This window comes from Glossina fuscipes, unplaced genomic scaffold (assembly GCF_014805625.2).
Source record: "Glossina fuscipes isolate IAEA_lab_2018 unplaced genomic scaffold, Yale_Gfus_2 238, whole genome shotgun sequence".
NCBI lineage: Eukaryota > Metazoa > Arthropoda > Insecta > Diptera > Glossinidae > Glossina > Glossina fuscipes.
This window is the reverse complement of record NW_023998581.1, coordinates 1,306,551-1,329,064: the sequence shown is the minus strand read 5'-3', so window position 1 is coordinate 1,329,064 and position 22,514 is coordinate 1,306,551. Positions and strand designations below refer to the sequence as shown.

The window sequence follows — 22,514 nt, the reverse complement described above, 5'->3', positions numbered from 1 at the left end:
GTTCCAGAAGTCTACCACATTGTAGCATGGGTTCATTGCCGGTTATGTGAAGCTGAATCTATAGTCCAGCGCTACCACCTACTAGACTAAGTCTGCGACAGAGAGCCCCAACCATATGCATATCATAAAATGCACATTTTTATGCACATTAATTGAAAAATACACAAGCAGATTTTTTTTTTTTTTTGCATAACTTATGTTATTTACAAGAAAGTTTGGTTTTATATTTCATGAATACAATTTTTTTTTTTTTTTTTTGTATGTTGAATGGAGATGGACTAAGCCAATAGATTTGTGGCTTATATGTCCAAACAATAAACTGTCGTATTTTTTGGTCACAATTATGTATGAAACGTAACAAAAAAAAGAGCGACCGTAATAACTGGAGCCAACATGTTAAGTGTAATTGTTGTGTGTGTGTAATTGTGCTTGTTGAGTTCTTGAAAGTTAAACAGTGTGTTAACAGTGTTCGTTTGGCTGAAAACGAAAAGGAACGCTATGGTAATAGAAGATAAGTGTGACCACTCATGAGTCTATAAAGTATTTTAATGTCGCAGGAATTAAAAGAAGATACCGAAAAGGGTTTGAATTGAAATGTGGGATTAATTTATAGAAAAGGCGATTGGATTTAACGCGCACGATCTCTTTAAATTCCTCGTTTAGCTATTGAAGGATGTGGTTGCGAATTGCCCGAATTGCTTCATTGGGAATGTATTTGATGGACAAAATTGTCCCATCAATACGAGCTCTCTCTGCATGAAAGTCGGCTTTTACGAGGTGACAGTCATCCACTTGAGATTCATGTAACATCTTATGAATAGCAAACACATAATGATTCTCTGCATCTCTTTTATTTATTAGAAGTAGAGCAATGCTTTAAAATTCGGTTTTCAAACGCTTGTATACGTTTCTCAATATATTTTAGGAAATTGTAACATGTGGATTGTCCAAAATCAACTTTGGACCTGACTAGAGATTTGAGAGTTAGATTGAATCTAACTTATCAAAAATATGACGAAGTTTTTGATAGCAAAAAGTATAGCTGCAAGTGACAGTATCACTGATAGATATAATTTCCTGAAAAAAGGAAGGATTTATCATCTTGACTTTAATTAACTCCTTGGCAGTGCAAAAAAGGGCTGTTTCGGAAACTGGCCATTCACCAGATATAACATTGAGAATATGTTGAGGAGTTGAGGGGGTCAGTCCAGTACAACGCTTCAACATTCGGTTTTCAAATGCTTGTATACGTTTCTCAATATATTTTGGGAAATTGCAACATGTGGAATATCCAAATTCAATTTTGGACCTGGCTAGAGATTTGTAAATGGTCAAAGTATTTTTGGGAGGCAAGCCTGCCTGATTGTTTGTCATGAGTTTGATGATGGTGCATCCAGACTGACAATCTTTGAACGCCTTTTCATAATGCCCACGAAGGGTTAAGCTGTCATTTAAAATTCTCCCAAGAAATCGAAGAGAATTTACCTGATCAACTTGGGTACCTTTGATAAGAAGTCTGAGATCACGTTTAGAACCTTTGTCAAAATAAATAGTGTTCGTCTTGCTGGGGTTAAAATATAAATTAAGATCAGCGCATGCATCGAAAAACAAGTTCACTTTCATCGAGAGGTTATTGACAGCTGCTGAAAAAGATGAGTCCGCAGATACAATTAGAAAATCATCTGCATATTGAAAAATATAAGTTTTGTCATCTTGAAGATCATGCAAAGAAGCTGCGTATAAATTGAAGAGTATGGGGCTTAAACAACTGCCTTGTGGGATACAACCGCATATTTCAACTTTTTCGGTACCCATCACCAACAAACGCTTGGATAAAAAATTAAGTATCCACAGCCGTATTTGAAGAGGAATCGAAAAGCTTAAGAGAATTCTACCAAGCTTAATCAAGTTGACACAGTCATAGGCTTTGCTGATGTCCAGGGAGAGCATGACAACCATTTTCCCTGCTATTTTTAAGCTGGCTATGAGAAAACACAGTTTATTAACGCACATATTTGTAGATTTGATAGGCGTAAGAACGAGCTGAAATAATGTTCTCAGTTTTCAGGAAAGCAGTTAGTCTCTCCCTAACCATGAGGTTGATAGTCTTTATGAATACAGATATCAGTGAAATTGGTCCGAGTCTTTACCTGCCTTAGGAATGAGAACTATTTTGTTGCAACGCAAATCAGAGGGTATAAAGTTGGTGGACCAGCAGTTGTTAATTGCATGCAAAAGAATGCTAAAGCTTCCTCCAAATACTGGTATGAGCATGTCATAGTTGAGTGCATCACGACCTGCAGCAGTAGCTCTCTTTCTGGAATGTAAAACATACATTAGCTCATGCAATGAAAAGGGTGTGTTACTGATACTACTACAAGGAATTGAAGGTATGGTAATCGGATTGACATTTGGAATATAGCTCTTGAGCATATCCACGTATTTTTTATTATCATGGTCATTCCATACAGCACAACCGCTTAATTTTCGACTAGAATGTCAATGACCATTGATATAATTACAGAAAGAACGTGGGTTGCGTTGCCACATAAATTTTTAATCGCAATAGCTCTATGTGTCCTTTTCACCTTTCTAACTGCAGACCTCCATTACTTCAGTGTTTTCATATATTCAATGTAGTTGGCTGGATTGGCATATTTATTCATTTTTTTTCTCTCAGCTTGGTATTTGCGGAAAAGTGTTGACATGGAAGACTTCCACCAAGGTTTAGGTGAGAAGGACTCAATGTCAGGAAAGTTGGTTCTAGCAGACATGATCACAGACTGAAAGGCATTTTGAATTGATGATAAATCAGAAGGAAGATCAACTTTAGACAGACGGTCCATAAGGAAGTTGCGTGAAATGAAATTTTCTATTTTCTTGACGGAATTGTTACAACTGTGGAATATAATGGGGGAGTGCTGACTTTTGCCAATGGAAACATTGCACGTGTTCCAGTTGAAAGATAAAATAGTTGAGTTCGAGAAACTTAGATCCAAGACACTGCTCGTCGTGCGACCGCTCCGGTTACAGTGAAATGTAGTATTGCCGTTATTTAAGACATTGAAACTGCTGGAATTGATGGCATTTACAAGGGTTTTGCCATACAGGCGGTGTCTTGCATTGAAATCTCCAGTTAGAATCATATTTTGTTCACCGTCAAGAAAGTCGCATAATCTCTGAATCTCATCACGAAAGGTTTGCACATCGAGACTGGGTAGAAAGTAGCATGAGGCTATGAAAAGATTCGGTTTCAGGTTGATGGTTTTGCTGATGATGATGTCAACGGCAGAGTTATAGGGAATACGTCTGAAATTGACACCTTTCTTAACTAATACACTAACACCACCATAGCCATCATTTCGGCATTTGGTGGCTGAGGCATAATTCGAAGCTTTAACTTCGAAACAATTTTCATCTTTCAGAAAAACTTCACTTAAGATACAAAAATCAATCTTGTCTGAGTGTAAGTAAAAATCCAAAAACGATAGGTTACGTTGGTCACTTTGAATATTATATTGTAAAAAGTATATCATGTTAAAAATTGAGAAAGAATCCCAGCGGATTTCCTCGCAGTACTGGGTGTTTGAACGGGGCAAGAAATGGCACAGACAGACATTTTTTCTTCAAATTCATTAATAAGATTATGAGGGATCATCGGACGGATACTTCTTGAATCGCGAGAATTAATGTTTCAAGTTCTGAAGACCGCAAATAGTTGTTTGAAATTTTCGGTCCAAGAAGGCTTTTTCCAGACGACTTGGGGGGTGTATTGGGAGAAGGCTTGGTGGGTGAATTGATAAGAGATTTGGAGGGAATCAATTTCCTTTTGACGACAGCATTGTATTTATTTTTGGTTAAGATTTTGTTGGCATTTTGATTATCATCCTTGGTCGAAATTACAGACGTGTTCCCCAGTGGAGGGAAATTGTCGTCATAGGTGATGTCATCGAGACATTCGAAATAATTTTCGGAAAAATTCTCTTTGACCTCTTTATACGAAAGATTTTTAATCGCCATTATCCTGTTGATGTTTAATTCAATTTCCCTATTAGGGCAACACTTATTGAGAGCGTTGTGCTCACCTGAGCCACAGGACAAGCACTTCATCGCCTCACAATTTATACACTTCGGAGACTTTCCACAGTTAAGGCACCTGCTCTCTTTGGCTTTGCAGAATTTAGATACGTGACCGTATCTGCCACACTTAAAGCACTGCTTTAAAGTGGGTATAAAGTATTCGACCGGCAGATTACAATAGTTAAATTTTATTGCCTTAGGGAGGGCTCTCCCTTTGAAGCCAACTTTGATGCTGGTTGTGGGAATCCACTCGTCTTTGTTGTTGGGATTTCTTCTTTGGAAACGGACAGCGGACTTAATCGGAATATCGGATACGGCGTTTTTAATTATATCATCGACACTATATGTGCATGGGATGTTTCGAATAACCCCAAATCTCTCAGTGAACAACCTCGGTATGTACGCTTTTAAATTCTTTTTATTAAATTCATTATTCTTAACAAAATTGTTGGCATTGGCAGCGGAGCTGAAAAGCAGTTTGGCTCTACCCCTGCTGACAACTTTTAATTCTAGTAAGCCGTACATACCGGAATCCTTCAAGTAATCATAGAAATAGAGATTGGAGTTAATATTGATGCGATTTCCTTCTGCGTCCGCGCACGTTTCGACAAAAACGACAAAATTGCAGTTGGAAAGGCAATCGTACAAATTAATCTCGAGATTTGGGGCGGCTGTGGCATCCAAATCAGAGGGCTTGTCGGTAGCCTGTTTACTAGGCGGAATTAAAACGTTTGCGTTAGCTTCTCCGTTATCAGATAAAAGAATATTATTCTCACCCATTTTCGATCTCTTGCCCAGTGGCGTTCATGTAAAAATTTTCAAAACAGTCTCTATTAGTAGTTATAAGATCAGACCCAGTCTCCATAGGGAGAGGGGCTGATGTTGTTTTGGTTGTTATCATAGGGAACACAAAAAGAAAAAATCACAAAGAAAAAACAAAAAATAATAATTGAATATATGTATTGCTTCTTAATTTTTCTCTCACGAGAGATTCCTCCTCCTTCCCTCCTTTTCCTTCTTTAAAATTGTTTTCTTTGGCTATTTTATTACTTTATTAAAACCTCTTTTTTCTTTTTTTCAAATATTTAAAATCTCTTTCTTTTTTTTTTTTTTTTTTTTCACTAACACCGGTAAACACAAAAATTATCCAGCTGCCGTTTGCGGAGATGACGTGTTGTATCAAGTGTGAATGAAATGCGAATGGTTAATGCTTTACCATTGTTTAACTTAACTTAAAACTATAATAATATTCACAATTATAATAAATAAATATATAGAGCCCGCTTATACATAATATACATACATAATACATAAGAAATACTTATAAATACATAAGATTCGCTGCTGTGCCGGTGTTGTGTGTGCATTCTCTTTCATTTTCTACTAAATAATTGCAAAAAAAAAATTGCAAATCACATAATACAAAAAAAGTGCATTTGTTTATGATGAACATAAATTAGATAAACAAGTTTAAAATTTATAAGAAACAGCCACAATTCCTTTTCGTGCTTTTTTCTCTTTTTGTTTTATTTGTATGTATACATGCATTACCACATCATTTGTCATCTCCCAGAAAGCTTGGCAAGAAGCTGGCAAAGTTGAAGTCCCAACCTGAAAGTAGGAATAACCTCTCATTGTATCAGCCCCCTAAATGATCCTCGCAAATATTCATGCCAACTGGTTGGTACTAAATATAATTCACAAACCCAAATTTCAAATAATTCAACTTTTCAATTTTAAATATTGCTAGTTATTTGTCCTCTGTTTTTTTGCTTATTTCTCATTTGCCTATTTAATATACTAAACCGGCTAAAGTTTGTAAACAATCTTCTGGAAATAACTCCGAAACGGACAATACTGAGAATCACTACATCTTTCCCTCCTAACGGAAACCAGCATCATCAATTCTCTTCAAACATCATCTATAGTGCTTCTATTATTTATGTAGAAAAACATCAACAAGTAATATAAATTCATCGTACTATTGGACATATTGTTCTTATAGCGAACAGCTTTAACCCATGCATCTAAATCAGAAAAAAAAAGAAGGCAAGCCCTATGAATTGCCATTTTCCATGTAGGTTCTTAAAAATTTGAGCAATGCTTCTGCGTGCGCAATTTCATTGTAGTCGTTCACATTGGTTCATTGTTATGTATGTTCAACTTTTATTCCCAGATCCAAAAACAAAGCAAAGCTTCATTTTGTTAACAGCCTAAGAGAAAAAATTAACAATTTGAAGTGGGGCAGATTTAGGGTTTGACGCGATGATGCGTTATTCCATTTTGCGGATTAATAAGTCCGAGGCGAAACACAATTAGGAGCTGCGTTGCCATATTATTTTTTAAGAAAAAATAAGGGAGCTGATCTAAGTATAAACAAAAACGCATCATATGAGAAGAACTAAAAGGAATCGACAACAAAAAATGTGTGGAACATGGAGCAGGACTTCACTGGCACAGTAAAACAAAGAAAAAAATTGTTTAAGTATATGAATTTGACAGGTATATTTAGAATTTTGAAAAATCAAATTAAATCCTTCCTTTTCATTCCTTATAAAAGAACACAAAATATAAGCAAAAATTGTAATTTTAAATTGTTCAATTTTAAACCAAATTGTCTTTATTCTTTTTGTCCTTTTTTTCTTTCTGGTTCAATTGCATTTATACGAGCAAAATTATGACTTACATATGATTTACACACTCCGCAACGTCTTATAAAAAGTCGGCTAAATTAAAATCCCACCCCGAAAAGAGGAATAGCGCATCAATGTGTTTGACCATTGTATCAATCTCTAAGGCAAAACAATTAGCATAGAATGAGTACAGAATTGCATTTTAAACTTTAGAAGAGTGTTTTCCGATTTTACAAACGGGTGGCTTTGAAGAAGCTGTAATTTTACGTTATGTGTGGTTTTATTAAATGTGTTTGATATTATTTTTTATATATAAGCAAAGCTGAGATGATGTTTTATTACAACTCTGTTTTAAACGAAAATAAGCGAGTAGGCATTATCATAAGAGCTGCCGCGTCCCTTTTATCGAAAAAAAGGAAAGCAAATTCCAATGCTAGCATAGTCGGCGAAAATTTGTTGTTTATTATAATAAGTAGTAATTACTGAAGAAATTGAGGAAATATTCATCGAATATTCGCTGAATAATAGGTATATGGAAAAATTTAATTTTACAGTTTCTAAATAACAAAGAGAAACCCGGTGAAGTTAACATAAAAAAAAAAAAAAAATCTATACAGGAAAATTTTTTACGGTTTTGATTGGAATGAAAAAACGACCACCGACAAACAAACGTCGTTCACTATGCGTGCATGGATTACAACAGCGCCTGCATAGCAGTCTGTGAATTCGAAAAAAGGTAAAGGAAACCGAAAATATTGGTAAAAGAAAAGACTTAGTTTTACGAAAAAGTGAAGGGACACTAAAATACAGCCCGCCTACCCCAATGTCGTTAGAAAGCGCTAAATTGATACGCCTTGATGAGGCAGGTAATCAATGCGAAACTATTGTGGCAAATGGCCGCAAATTGACATTGGGCTATTACATGAGCTGCGATTATGTGCTGACTGATCCCAGAGCCAAGGGAGTGCATTGCGAAATTGAATGTGATGCTTTAGGCAGGGTAGGTTTTATATTTTATTATATATTTATGAGCGAATTTGTCAAATTCGATTTTTTTTCTAATTTTCGATTTTGGTTTTATATTCTTTTTAGGTATTCATCCACAATTTTTGCGAAGAGTATCCCGTCCATCTGAATGGCTTTCCGATTAGTATTAAACGTACTTTATTAAGTGGTTCGAAGCTATTAATTTTAGACACGCTCTTTGAATGGGAATTTCAATCATGTATCAACATTGCAAATGAAGATATTTCGATGCAAAAGATTACCAGTACGCCACACCGTCAAATTGGCGTGCCCGAACAGTCAGCCAATTCATGTCCAGACTTGAAGGTAAACTTTACTTAAATGAAGTTTGTTTAAAACTCGACAATCTTCAGAAAAAAAAAAAAATTCACCTAACCTGATGTCTTGAATGACTGCGATTCACTAACGTTTGCTTTCGCATCGTAAATCTGTAGTAGCAAAAACGGTACAAAACGTATCTTTAAAAAATAGCAGTAAAGCAATGAGTACTGGCGTGTACACTAACTTTTGCATTAATGATTATCTTTTACATGTATGTACAATATAATGAAAGGGGGAAGGCAAAAATTAAATTCATATTTTTGGATCGCGGTGAACCCAAACATTGTGAAAATATACCCGTATAATATATAGCGCAAAGTTTCAAACAAATGGCACAAATCTCCAATAAAATGGTTAATTTAATGTTAAAACAGGCTCAAACTTTACGATCGAGCGTATAGCATATCCTTCAATGCAGTCCGCCATTTCTTTTTGGGATAATTACCGAAAATTATACTTAGTTCCTAAGTAAAAGCATAGTTTTGGCGGTGCCTTTCAAAAAGACGAACGACGCTATTTGATACTAAGTGGACTGAATGAATTCGCATTAATTGACATCATTAGCCCGATATTTTTATTATAAAATACTAAATTGTAGACCGTTGTGCAATATAGAGGCGTACTTTTTAATGTATACTCTTATACAGAGTGAGTTCAAAACAATCAAGAAAGTTATATCCGATGGGGGTCGCATACCCACCACTAGGCTTTTCACATTCTACTCTGCGAGTTCTTTTATTTCACACCCATGTCGCTATCGCGGGGTCTACCGTACTCATTTTAAAATTGTCCCATTTTTAGGGAGATAATATATCTTCATTTAAGGAGTGTACAAAATTGTTTTAAACATTCTGTCGCAAGTTCTTTGTGATAAATAAGCATAAAATCTCACTAAATTGCAAAAAGCAATGTTTAATTACGTGTAACTTTGTGTGCGCATTGCCCATACATAGCGTGCATTTTTGGACTTGGAGTAGATTGTTTCCTAAAGTAAATGTAGAACATATCACTCTTCTAACTTTAATAATTTCCGAGCAACAGGCAAAAGCCCAAAATTTTTGTTAAGGAAAACGAAGTTGCGTTTAGTTTATGTTCCACTTCGGGGTTCTGCTCTGATCAATTTAGCCCATTTCTGAAATATCAGAAATTAGATCGCTTTCCCACATAAAGGTAAGAATCGTTATATAAAATGGGGTTCAAAGCATGAGCCCATTCGATATAAATTTTTCACATCAATTTATAATCCCGAAATACTATTACTCGGCAATTTTTTCGAGCAATTTTGAAAGTTGATAATTGTTTGCTTATGACGACTGCTGCATAGATGAATTTCATTTTCAATTGAGATCGCCTTGGTCCAAAACGCATTAGTGTACCAAATAGATACTGTGTGTTTCATATATCCGCAAAAACAATATATCCTGCACAACAAATGATGTAAAGTACAATGATTGACATAAGCATCTTGGCCAGATTTGCAGTAAGAAATTCAATATGATGTATATTCAGGTCCGTTCTGTTGCGAGAAAACGTTCCATTATCATAAAATATTCTTGTCGCTCAGCTGTCCGCTGAACTGCCTATTATAATTTGTTGAAACGCTTACGTGCGGAAAAATTGATATACTTGAACTTTAACATTCTTGATTCCTGAGGGCAAAAAATGAAGGGCTCACGCCTCTGTTCACAGCGTTCCAAAAGTCGTTACTTCTGGACTATAAGAAATATTGAAATGAAAGGTGGGGAAAATGTTTTTTAAAAAACCAGAACAAAAATTGATTTCCATCGACCAGCTGACATGCCCGTAATTAAAAAAAATCCTTTTACAACTTTTTATATTGGTATGAGTACGTAGTTATTATTTTTCATTTTCATACAACTTCAACGAATTATTTTTCAGACGTCTTACCTTCGTTATGTGTTAACTTTATTTTACTAACTACATCTATTCTCTTAAATAATTTCAGCCACATCGCGAAGTGACAAAACGTTTGACTATACACAAGTAAGTAGAATTAAAAGAAAAATTTTCAATTTTTTTGGCTATAATGGGAAGACTTTGTACTAATCGTAGATACTTCATAAAAGAGGCTATGGGCTGATTTAATCGTAACTTGTAATTCATTAGTTCATTAGTAAGTGGCATATATTACGTGAGCGCAAAGCGTGGAAAAATTTTGAAAGTCACAATAAGCCCAGAAATTATTTTATTTTCAGTCATTTTTTAGTATTCAAGTTTCCCATCAAGACGCGTTCTACGGCTTTAACAAAATTTTTTTTTTTTTGACTTTGTCACATGTTTCTTATTTCGTTCAAAACACGATAATATCCAATTTTTAAATTGTATCGTCCATAATATCAGGCTTGAATGCCGCGTGCATGAAATATATAAACTTTTTTTCAAAAAGTCAGAAGAAATTTAACGTCGATCAAGTATCTTATGAAAAATTTGTCATTGCCTTTCAATTGTTTTTTTTCAAATCATAACTTGAATACAATACACTTATGAGAAAATGAGGTCTTTAATGAAATGTTCTTTTAAAAGTTTCGTTCACTGCATACAGTCTTGTGGGGAGCGCAATGCTGAAGCGGATCCATTCGAAACTGGCAATGTGTCCGACCAAGGACAAGATGAAACGGATCAACAGAAAGGACAAGAAGTAGGAGCATCATCTAAAAAGAATGAAAATCTTGAAAAGCTCGATAATGAATCGCGCATTCAACATTTACTTCAAAAATCTCCTATTGTCGCGGAGGAAAATCCCAGAATGGACTTAATAATGTGCACGGAAAACAAAGTAAATAAAAGTACGCAAGAAAATAAACGTCTGTTGGCTATGTGCCGACAATCAGATGTCTTAATTACTTCGTATTCCCCGCGCCAGACAGGTGTATGCATTGAGAAATCGTTTACTAGTTTATATAAATCCAGAAGTGGTTGCGGCACTCCGAAAAGCGTTAAGGATTTGATTGGCTTTTGTACACCATCCACATCTAAGAATGCAACTCTAATGAACCCAGTGGCTGCTAGTAATCAAAATACTACTATGCATTTAGTGGACTTGACTGCCACACCCAAAAAAACGAACTCGCATTTGAAAGCACCGGCATTAAAAAAATATTTGATGCAGGAGTCGGGTAAGGATGTGAGCACTGACATCAAGGGTGTCGCCGTTTTACATTTTACGCCTTTGAGCAACGACAGCGAAGAGGACTCACCGGCTACACTAGATTCAGTGACTTCAGTTATAACTGTTAGTTCCACGGACAACTCAAGCATAGTAGAAGCTACTCCCGGCGTGTCATCCCCAAGAATATCTAAAAAAACTACCTCAAAACGCACAAACGATGTGGACCACCTACATACACCCAAAAGAACTACTCAATCCTTAATAAGAAGAGTTTTGCAATCCAGTGCCAAAAAACAAGCCTACACAACTCGAAATAACATTAACAATGTAACACCAGATCGGAGCGTGCATGGCAATGCACTCTATGTTGTGAATCCGAAAAGTGTTGAACCGAAAAGAAGTTTCAATGCAAAATTACTAGCCCGAAGTTGTCTAAGCACGCCCTCTCGTAAAAATGTTATTACATCTGATCATGATTTGGACAATTGTATAGCCTCCACATCTCAAGGAGCTAGAAAATCTATATTTAATCCTCTAAGTGGCACGTCAACACCATTAGTTGCTACAAAAATTTGCTCGATGACGAGGGAAAGATTGCCTTCATATAAGGCGCATAATTTTATTAAGGCTACACAACGCGCTCAACTTACAAACAATAACTTTACTGCAAAATTCATTTCAAACAAAAAAAAGTCTTCTCAAACTTATTTAAGCGAGCGTTTAGTGTTGCGCGCTCGTAAATCACTGAATAATAAATCTCTAAGTACCCGCGATAGAAAACGAGCGCTACCAGATATTTTTGAAAAAACTTTATTAATCAGTAACACTGAGAAAAATGTCAATAATAGCAGTGATGAATTGAGCCGTACTTTCATAATTGATTCAAATAACACTGATGAGGCGCATAATATGAAATTAAAAAAAGCCAGTCCACCAGCAAGGAATTGCTTTGAGAAAATAAAAAATTTGAAAGTAATTATATCAGAGCAGACCAATGAAAAAGTCGAGAAATTGCAGAATGAAGAACTAAAGGAACAATCAAATAATTGTACCACTGATAATCAAATATCTAAAGTGATGCCTTCAAGAGAGCAGGTAGCTGAAGTAAACGCGAATTTTAGGTTAATTAGAAATGAGAGCAGTTGGCAAACTTTGGCCTCCGCAAACGAAAAGGGAGATATTGTGATTGTAGATGAAATTGGTAATGAATCAATAGAAAACTATTCTGAGAAAAACTGTGACCCGATAAATAAAATTGAAAAGTATTTGGCTAATCGACATGTCGACAAGGACATAGAAAATTCACATGAACACATTGAAGCTGAAGAGAGTGCGCAATTATCCATGGGAATGGAGGATGCAAGCAAATTATTGTTACAAGAGATTGAAATTGTTTTAAATAAATCCGACGAATTTCAACAAAAGCATTTAGAGTCTAAGTCCATCCAAGTAGAAAAGTCACCATCTGCTGTAGCAGGTAAAGAATTAGAGAAAAATGAACTCATTTCTTCAACTAAACTTGCTTCCAAAAAATCACTTACATCAATTGATAATCAGGAATTGCAAGAAACAATGTCAGTGATTTCTTTATTGGATAATAATCAAGATCAAGCAAGCTTTGCAGGCAAATGTAAGACTGAATTACTTTCTTCAACACGATTACGTGTCTGTGAAGAAAAAGAGCAAAGTGAAATTGTGCCATTTTCAATGGAAGGCTGTATGGGAAACATATCTGAAAGCCGTATGGAAATCATGTTTTCTATGTCACCGGCAACTGCTAAGGAAAAACCAAAAAAAATTGAAACCATTTTAGCGGCAGAAAATACTTCTAAAACATCAGAAATACAGAGTTTTGCTGCGTCATCTGTCGCGGAAGCTAGAATTTTAAGCCCTTTATCTTTACATCTTAATGAAAACGCTGATAAAACCCAGTTAACAGCATTTACTTCAAGACGCGGTGTCATACGTGCATCTTTGTCTCTTAAAAACTCTGCAGGGTTGACTTCCAACACACAGAGGAATCGCCGAGCTTCTTGTACTATCATAAATGAATTATTGCTCAATCCACGCATCAATACCAGAAGATTATCAATGTCACTAGACGACGAGAAAACAGTAGCAAATCTACAAATTTCACGAGCGGATACTGCTCAGGAGTTTTTCAATGTGGAACATCTCAACATCCCACTTGAGGACATGGGTGCTGTTGTAGGAGAAAATGAAAATGTAGGAAATGATCAGAATGCCGAAAAAGAAAAAAATCATGTAATAAAAGGTAAACTAAGGTGTGGTGAAAACATTTGACAAAGTGACATTTTTTTACGACATTTTTCCAGAATCTTCCGCCCTAATTGATGAAACTATTTGTACATCAGAAGAAGTCATATGCGATATCCTTGATGAAACCGTCGAAAATTTTGCTCTGGATGCTAAGGCCATTAATCGAGGTATTTCAAAAGAAAGATCTCAGAAAATCACAATACAATTCCTTTTTAATTAATTTTGTAGTTAATGTGAAAGACATGGAGAAGCAACAATCAGCCGCGGATACTGGAAAATCTTCGGGTAACTATATAAAATTATAACATAACAAAATTTTTTAACCAAAACTTGTCTTTTTGTGTTTCACTTTATGACGGTTAGGTGAACCTGAGCATGTTGTCGAGGAAATTTTAACCAAGAATTCTGAAGTTCTGGATAACTCTGATTATGGATACGGAAACGAATTGGATGAATGTAAGATACAATTTCTGAACATTATTTAAGAAGCGAAATAAATGCCATTGCTTTTTCAGCTTTTAATGCCGAAACAGGGACGTTAATACATTCGAATAACAAATCCGAAGAAGTATACAAAGATGAGCCTGAAGCCGCAAACAATCATGAAAAGGAATTGGAAAGTGTCCCATCAGACATAAAAAATGTGCCGGTCATTGCGAACCTCTTGAAAAAACGAACACCAACAAACTCGAACAATAATGAAGAATTACCCTGTACTTCAAGGGAATTTTTAGAAAGTTTGAACGAAGTAAAGCAATTATTGACAACTCCTGCTTCTTTTAGAACAGTTCATTCCAGTGATATCCGTGAGCAAATAAATATACCATTAAGTGATCTTAAAGAACCAATGGACACTTTCGAGAAAAATGTGAAATCAGTGACTATAGACAATGCTGAAACTTATCAGAATCCTGCAATGGACAAAAATTTTGATAAATTTTTAGTAACGCCACGAGCTAAAAATCTTATGATAGCTGGTTTGCCTTTAAAGTCCGTCGTAGGAAAAAGCAGCAATTTCGCGGAAATACATGAAGCTGAATGTGATTTCAGTATTAGTAAAAATGATAATGCACTTTTAGATGATCTTTTTAAAACGCCTGCTTCAGGTTCGTGCTTAATAGGTTCTTATTTTGAAGAAGATGAGGAACAGGTAGAACAACGTGAATCATCTAATAACATTAAAAATATGAAAGAAAATTTTGAAATGAAACCACACAACCATGAATCATCAAAAAAACTATTTGAGGAGAATGTGCAGGAAATTAAAATTTGCACACCGATAAGCACCGTTGCAGACCGGAGATCATTAATTGCTCAAATACCAACTCAAAAATCACTTTTCTCAGCGTCTGACATCTTATCGGATTTATCCAGAAGTAACGTTAAAGAGCGGGTCGAATCTGCGAAAAAGGCTGAAACATCGAACGACGTGCTGAAACACGGCTATCAAGTAAATCCAAACGAGGATTTGTCAACTAAAGACATGATATCCGGTGTCGCTTGCTCATATGCCAGCTTATATTTACCAATCACAGAAAGTGTAATGGATGTAACCGCTACTTCAGATGTAATGCTCGATATAAGCTCCACATCACAGAGAGACCTTACCGATCCTTTGGCTGGTACAAGTATCGTAGGATTTGCCAATAACCGTGAATGTTCCTCAGCCTCGCTTGATTCTAAAGGAGATATTAGTGGCATCCATTTACTTGATAAGACTACAGACTCTATGAGCGATGAGCAGGCAATGGACTCTAAAAGAGACGAACAAGTTTCTTCATTTAATTTGCAAACTATAGATGATGATGAAGCGAATCGGCTGTCGGAGCCCTTAATGGTAACGGACAACGAGGATTTCAGTCTGTTGCATGAAAGCAGCCCTAATCGGACGGGATGTGAATTGTTAGATAAGACTACCACTTTGACAAAAGAGAGTATGGAGGAAATGGGTCTTCACCCAGACGGAGAGAAAGAGAGAGTCGATTGTGTTTCAATTTCATCAGCATTTATAGAAGAAGAAGTTTCGAGTAAAAAGGAGTCGATTGTGGTAAATCGCAAATGCTCCTTTGAAGAAAAAGAACTTAAAACAGTGAACGCTGCCGCAGTATTTGAACGAACTTTAGCGGAAGATGACAGTAATATTCCTGTTCAAAAAAATGTAACAGTGGAAATAACTGCGGGCCAGATAGAAATAGAAGCAGGGTTTTGTATTAAAGCAAACGGGAGGGGAAAGACCAATGCGGAATTTTTGGAAAACACATCTAAAATAGATAGCCCGAATTCCGCCAAAGCAGATGCGGAATTAGTTGAAGAAGCTCACTGCGCACAACTTCTACAAGGATTTGAAAACACCAAACGTGTGGATTTCCCAGCGGATTCGAAACTTCAACATTTAGAAGAAAAACAGAAAATTGCAATACCAATTACTGATCTAATAATATCTCCTAAAACCGTTAGCGTGAATACATTGCAGGCCTTACATAAACCACTTTCGCAAGAAAAAGAAAAACACCCTAATCATTCCGCTCTTCCTGAAGTAAGCTTTACACACAATAAAACTTTCCTTGAACCAAGCCAATCAAAGGTAGAAGAAAGTTTGTTATTAAAGAGATATTCAGAAGTCAAGGTTGATTGTACTAAAAATCACGAAGGAACGAATAGTATTTTTATGCTGCCTGCTGCTACTAGCGTAACAAGTCCCGGAAAAGTAGAAGCTGCACAACAGGGATTTGTTTTAAGCACTAGCTTTGGGAAAGGAATTGTAGAGGCAAAAGCCATAGAAATCGAAAATATTGTGAACATTAAAGATGAAGAATATCAAAAATTATTCGTGGAAAAGCAAAAATTTGGAAGTTTGAGTGAATGTGCTGAAAGAGGTGCGTCGAGAGAAGTGATTTCAACGAAAAAAAATAATGAAAGCGGTCAAAAGGAAGTCGAACATTTAGAAAACAATGAAACAATCGAAGAAACAGGAGCTGCTCTTTCACAACATGTCAACACCATGACAGATGGGCGTATATTTGAGAGTGAATTTGCGGAAAAAATCGTGCCCAGAGAATTTGAACAAGAAGTTTCAAGCAAAGCACTGTTAATCTCAAAAATGTGTAAGATAAGTGAAAAAGAGGAAAAGCGTTTTATTGATGCAAAAAATGTTGAGTTACTTAAAGTGGAGACGAGTTTTGAAAGTCCATCGGACAATAAAGTTTTTCTAAAAGAAAAGGAAAGGTTTGCGGAGTCGCTAGAGGCGCAACAAGATGTTTCTAATAAACTGGATGAAGATTTTTTAGCAAATTCTTTGTCTAAAGCAGAAATTTCGATCTCGGACAAAGCAGATAAAGTACTTTCGATTGTAGAATTGCCAGGAAAAGTTCGCGGTGATAAAGTTTTAGAAAACACTACTAATATTGACAATGCGGACTTCTTAGAAAAGTCGAAGGCTCCAAATGAACCGCAAATATGTAAAACTGCGGTTATAGAAGTGGATGAGCAACAGTTTGAGTCTTTGGATGAAGCCACCGAAGAGACTGTCTCAACAGAAGTGCTTCTAAAGAAAAGAACGGGTGAACGCGTTCAAAGGATGAGAGAATATTTAGACGATGCAGGAATGTCAGCTGAAGTAATAGAAAATACAGGAATTAATCGTACATCACATATCACAAACATAAAAGAAGAGTTTATAGTAAAGAGTAAATTTACAGAAGAAAATGAAATTGCTAAAGCATATGTCGTAACTGAAAAAGCAGAGATTGCTAGTAAACCACAAGAGGAATTTATAGTCGGAAATCTGAATATTCCAAGTATTCAAGCTGGGGAAGCTTTATTAACAGATGTTGAAATAACAGAGGTATTAGAATCTACTAAGTCGTTGGAGTATAGGAGGCGCAACTTGGATCAGGGGGTCTCAGATAATGCTGTAGGCATTGTTGAAATGTCCTCTACGGAAGGAGCAGAACTTTCAAATTCTCAAAAGCTAACATTTTCGTCAGAAATAAATGAAGCTGAAAATTTAACGGAAATCATCGAAATTGCCGAAGCTCACAAAGAAAGTGGATCAAAAATATTAAACTCGTCAACTCCGCCATTCAACGAAGTTGAAGAAACTAAAACTGGAGGGAATTTAAAGCATGAAATAATTACTATACAAAAGATTAAAAAGAGTGCACAGAAAAAGCCGGAAATAGAAGAGATTACAAAATTAAAAGTAATCAATCAAAGCGAATCGCTTGATTGTGAAAAAACTCACTCAGAGAAACAAACCAAAGCAGACAAACCCTTCATATACAAGGAAAATACTTCAGTAATCGGTGCGTTGAAATCGGGCATATGTGAGGTCGTGGTTATTGATAATGACTTTGAAAAAAAAAGCAGTACTTCAATTAAACAAACAGAAGAAAGCCGCACTAAAGATGAAGCTAAAGCGCTCAAAGGATTTCAATTCAGTGAATGTTCGGATGGTAACCCTGATTTGGTTTCCACAAATCGCGCTGTCTGCCGACCAGCGCTCGCCCCGCAAGAGCAATTGCATATGCAGTCTGAAAATGAACAAAACTCTAAACTGCTGTCGAGCGCTAAACGTGTTTATCGTAAATTTACCACGTCTGAATCTAGCCAAGGTTCCACTTTCGAAAATAATGACGCAAATCTCCCTACTACCCATAAAACACGTCGAAAAATGTTGCAAACCTCTTTGGAAGAACGCATAACAGAGCAAGCAGAAGCTAAAGAACTGTCATTTTCGAAACTCCTAAGAGAAAAAGCGCCTGAAATAAAAGACGTTGAACATGCACTAGTAAAAGAATTGTCCACAATAACAACTGTAAAAAATATGTCTATGATTAAGGAAGAACATGAACGTTTCGCAATTTCTGAACCCAAACGGAATAAAAAATGTTCAGACTATACTGAAATGCTTTCCTTTAATATTGCTCATATGGCAGGAGCTTCTGCCCAAGAGCCGGCAGCTTTACACAGTCAAACTCCAGTGCAGGACATTCAATACGTGTCCACCGATCTGACAATGGTAACACTAAGACCTGCGGAAATCCAAAAAGCTTCAAAACACCAACCAACCCACCCGTCACCAGTTCGACCTTCGGATATTGAAGTTAGTTATCATGAGATGAAGGAAGTGCAAAAAACCCCTAGAAAGCGAGAACTTCAACGTCGCAATGCGCCGGACTCCAGTCACAGTTCAATAACAAATGTCGACGATCCGCCCATACGAGAAAGAAAGTATAACCAAGACTTCCACAAGGAAGACAATATTAAGACAGATTCGGAGGTAATAGATGAGAGCAGATCAGATGAAAAGGAATTTACAGAACGGCAAATCCCAAATGAAAATTTAAGAACGGACTTGTCTGTTGTGCCCAATCAAAATGCCAGCCAGGAGGTTAAAGCAGTAATTGTTTCTGAAAAAGCCAAGGAAAGTGACGTCAAAATAAACGAAAACTTAGATACATCATCGAAAAGGCCGCTTCGTCGTAGAGCAGCACGACGAGTACTTAATGAAGAGAAAACTAAAGAAGCAAATCAAAGAACCAAGCGTAGCAAACCTTTGGAATCTAAACTTACAGAAGTTATAAACGTATTGGGTAAAGGTACTACCGGAGTTGCGACTGAAAGAGAATCTTCTGAAATTATGGACACTGACCTTCAAAAAGACACAAATGCTATTGAACTCCAGAGTCATTCACGCACTGCAAAAGCTCGCCAAAAAGCAAGCGAGGAACAAGAATTTAGTTTTAGTAGCTCAACGACGACCACAAAAAGACGCACAGGAAAACGAAAAGCTGAAGATAAACAAAAACCTTTAAAAGATATAGCAAGACATATTAAACCAACAGCAGAACTGAAAATGTCAGGAATGACCTCAATTGCGATTGATATGCCCGAAATCATATCTCCTTCGAATGACTTAAAAGTTGGGGATGAACAAGTAAGATTTCAGTCTGGTGCAACTTTTTCTGAAGTTAATAACAAGCAATTACGTGAACATGAAGAATCTCAATATGCTGATGATGAAATTGAGCTGCCTACCCTCAAAATAAAAAAGTTAAAAAATTTAGAAACGTCAAGCCAAATTGGATCATCGCAGTATATTGATACTTCTCGAAAGTATCCGGGCTCTCCTGGTGTTAATCAAGCTAAATTAGTTTCAGAAACAGAATCAGTTCAATTTTCATCCGTCGAGACGAAGATTGCCGTGAAGAAGAGACCACAACGCAAGGCTGCTACCGCATATCATAACTATGATGAAACTTCAGATACAGAAATGCAAACTGTAACAAAAGAAAAACATGATACTTCTCAAAAACTTTTCGCCGGGAACATGGCCGAAGTTGTAGCCGAACACAACCAGGATGTTACAAGAATAGAGATGGCTATTGGAGTGGTGACCACAGCTCGCGGTCGCATGCGTAAACCCACCGCGAAAGTCCAACAATTCCTTGAAAAAGAACGAGCTAAAGCTGAGTCGCCTAAAAAACGAAATGTTCGGTCCACAGGCATTCCTGCAGAGCAACGCAAGCCAGGACGGAGGGGACGTAAGCCATCAGTTACTGAAACGAGAAATGAAGAGTCGGACACACCAAAGAACTCAAAGCGCAGCCGAGGTCGTGTTGGCGAATTTAACGCCACGGCTACTAATGATGATAGGCCCATACAACAAACTCCTGCTACTGTCGCTGATGTTCAATCTGAAAGATCAGTGGGATCGGTTATTATAACTAAATACATAAAAAAATCAAGTAACTCACCTACGGAAACCTCAACGTTATCCGCCGTTAAATCTCGACGACGAGGCAGAGCAAAAGCGGGCCTTGAACAATTTGGGGTGTCCTCGACATTTGAATACGAAAAGCAAAAGGCCTCCATTCCGACATCAATCGCTGAAGCACATAAGCCGAAACGTAATGCTGCTGCTGCCGCAAAAGCCAGGATAGAAGAGGATGCTTTGGCAGCAGCTGCTATAGATCCACCCAAGAAACCCAGAGCTAAGAGAGCTGCTCCTAGAACACCAATCGCTGATGTCAGAGACTTTAATGCGGAAGTCGATGAGGATAAATGTCGTTCTACTCGTAGCACAACAAAGGAAAAACGGCAGATTTTAACAGCAACAACGCGGAAAAGGGATTTCCGTTCAGCATCCGCTTCTACGGTAGGAAGCACCGATGAATTTGCAGATATTGAGGGACAAATAGGCGAAGAATCTACCTATGTAAATTTTGAAAGCGAAGCAGAAAAATCAGCCACAAAAAGAGAAGCACGTAATAGAACAGCAGGTCTAGTCAACGATGCCCCAGTGATACCTGTAAAACGCACTCGTAAGGGAAAGTCTGGAAGTGATGACGCTGGCCTGCAAGGAGAGCCGGGAGCTGAAACAAAAGGAACCACCCGAACTGCTAGGGCGCGAAAAATTGTACACTTTGAACATGCCACTGAAATCACGGGATTATTTGGGGAAATGAGAAAAACACAGGGAAAAGAAACCTCGGCGAAACAACCAGCACAACAATTATCATTTACAACGGATAACGAAATAGGCAATGCTGCCTCCCGATTTCAGCAATCATCGGTGACCTTACCAGCGGAAGCATTATTGTCGAAGCGTACTATTCGAACACGTCGCAAATAACTTTTAAAAACACTCGACGGGGTATAGTTGATTTTATTACACTAGTTGTTAGAGTTCTTTATTGTCCTAAGTATTCACAAATACAAATATCCTTCACAAATGAATATACATACTTATTATTTAGCTTTTCGACGAATCTTTCTAAACTAGAAGTCATAGATAGAAAAACAAAAACGTTTTCGAAAACTCTTCAGCGAAATATTTTTTTCTATCTAAAGAGGCGTTTCTTTTAGGCATATTTTGCAGTGTTATCAAGGCTTTTCGATATTTTTGACCACCTGGTTTCATAATTCTTGGAAAGTCATACTTTAAAACATTCTAAACAAATAATAATTTAAGTAATTTTGTTAACTTTTATTTAATATTTCGATTAAAAAATTCAATTCATTTCTAGAAGACTCTTTAATATTTTTAATCTTTTTTTTCTGTTTGGCCGAACTTTAATGAAATGTAATAAACTTTTGATGTGTGAAGAAAACGAAAAAAAAATTAAAAACTTATTATAATTTCGTATCCATATAAACAATAAATGAAAATGAATAACATAAAGAAAAACCGTCGTTAATTTATATTGCAGTAATGAAGCAAACCTATAGATAAAATTTTGATTTAACTTCCAGAATCTGAGTTAGTAACATGCTTATCTGAATTTGATTTTACGCGCATTTTGTAATTTTACGACCAAAGCCAGAAAAGAGATGCATCATTGTTAAAATGTCGAGGCCTACATTGGTGCCAGATATCAAGAAATTTACTATAAGCCTGACGATTGCTTATAAGAAGTATTTAGAGACCTCCTACCTATAGCTGACTTGATTCGAATTGTATAGGTTATACAATACACTACTCATCACGTACAATTCTAGTATAAATCGAGATATTCCAATCATTTTTTTAGTTTTTATATAAAACTGTAACTTTTCATTATTTAATAGCATAGCATTTATTTTTGGTATAATTGTTATTGTTTACAAAGGCTAACTTAATTAGTACCATTTTTAACACAAAGGGATACAATACAAAAGTGTTGCAAAATATATTTATACCTAAAAGTAAGTTTATGTAAAAAAAATTTAAAACAAGCAAAAACATTATAGGGGGCCACGGCCCACTATTAAATACCTTGCACCACCGTACAATTGTTCATATAACTTTCCAAAATAAAACGGTGGACGGAAAGTAATTGAATAAGTGGTGCAATCTGAATACAATTTACAATAGCGTTCGTCCTCGGCGCAAAGCACATCAATGTACCAAGTTTCATTACTATTATGATATAATTTTCATCGTAAGACATTGAAAATTTGTCGTAAGAACCCTCAGTTTTCGCTATATGAGAGGTGGCTTAAAAATTGCCACAGTCGGTCCAAAATTTTCGTACCAATTTAGAATGCCGAAATACTATTAC

General features: G+C 36.4%; 1 protein-coding gene across 1 annotated transcript; it reads left to right on the top strand.

Annotated features, from left to right (window-relative positions):
• The first annotated feature begins 7,055 nt into the window (after positions 1-7,055).
• Positions 7,056-21,481, top strand: LOC119642638. Its single transcript, XM_038041835.1, has 8 exons — positions 7,056-7,713; positions 7,806-8,045; positions 10,027-10,064; positions 10,605-13,465; positions 13,527-13,637; positions 13,699-13,755; positions 13,834-13,926; positions 13,986-21,481. The coding sequence occupies exons 1-8, from the start codon at positions 7,537-7,539 to the stop codon at positions 21,104-21,106; spliced, it is 10,698 nt and encodes a 3,565-aa protein (XP_037897763.1). The 5' UTR covers positions 7,056-7,536; the 3' UTR covers positions 21,107-21,481.
• Positions 21,482-22,514: the final 1,033 nt, after the last annotated feature.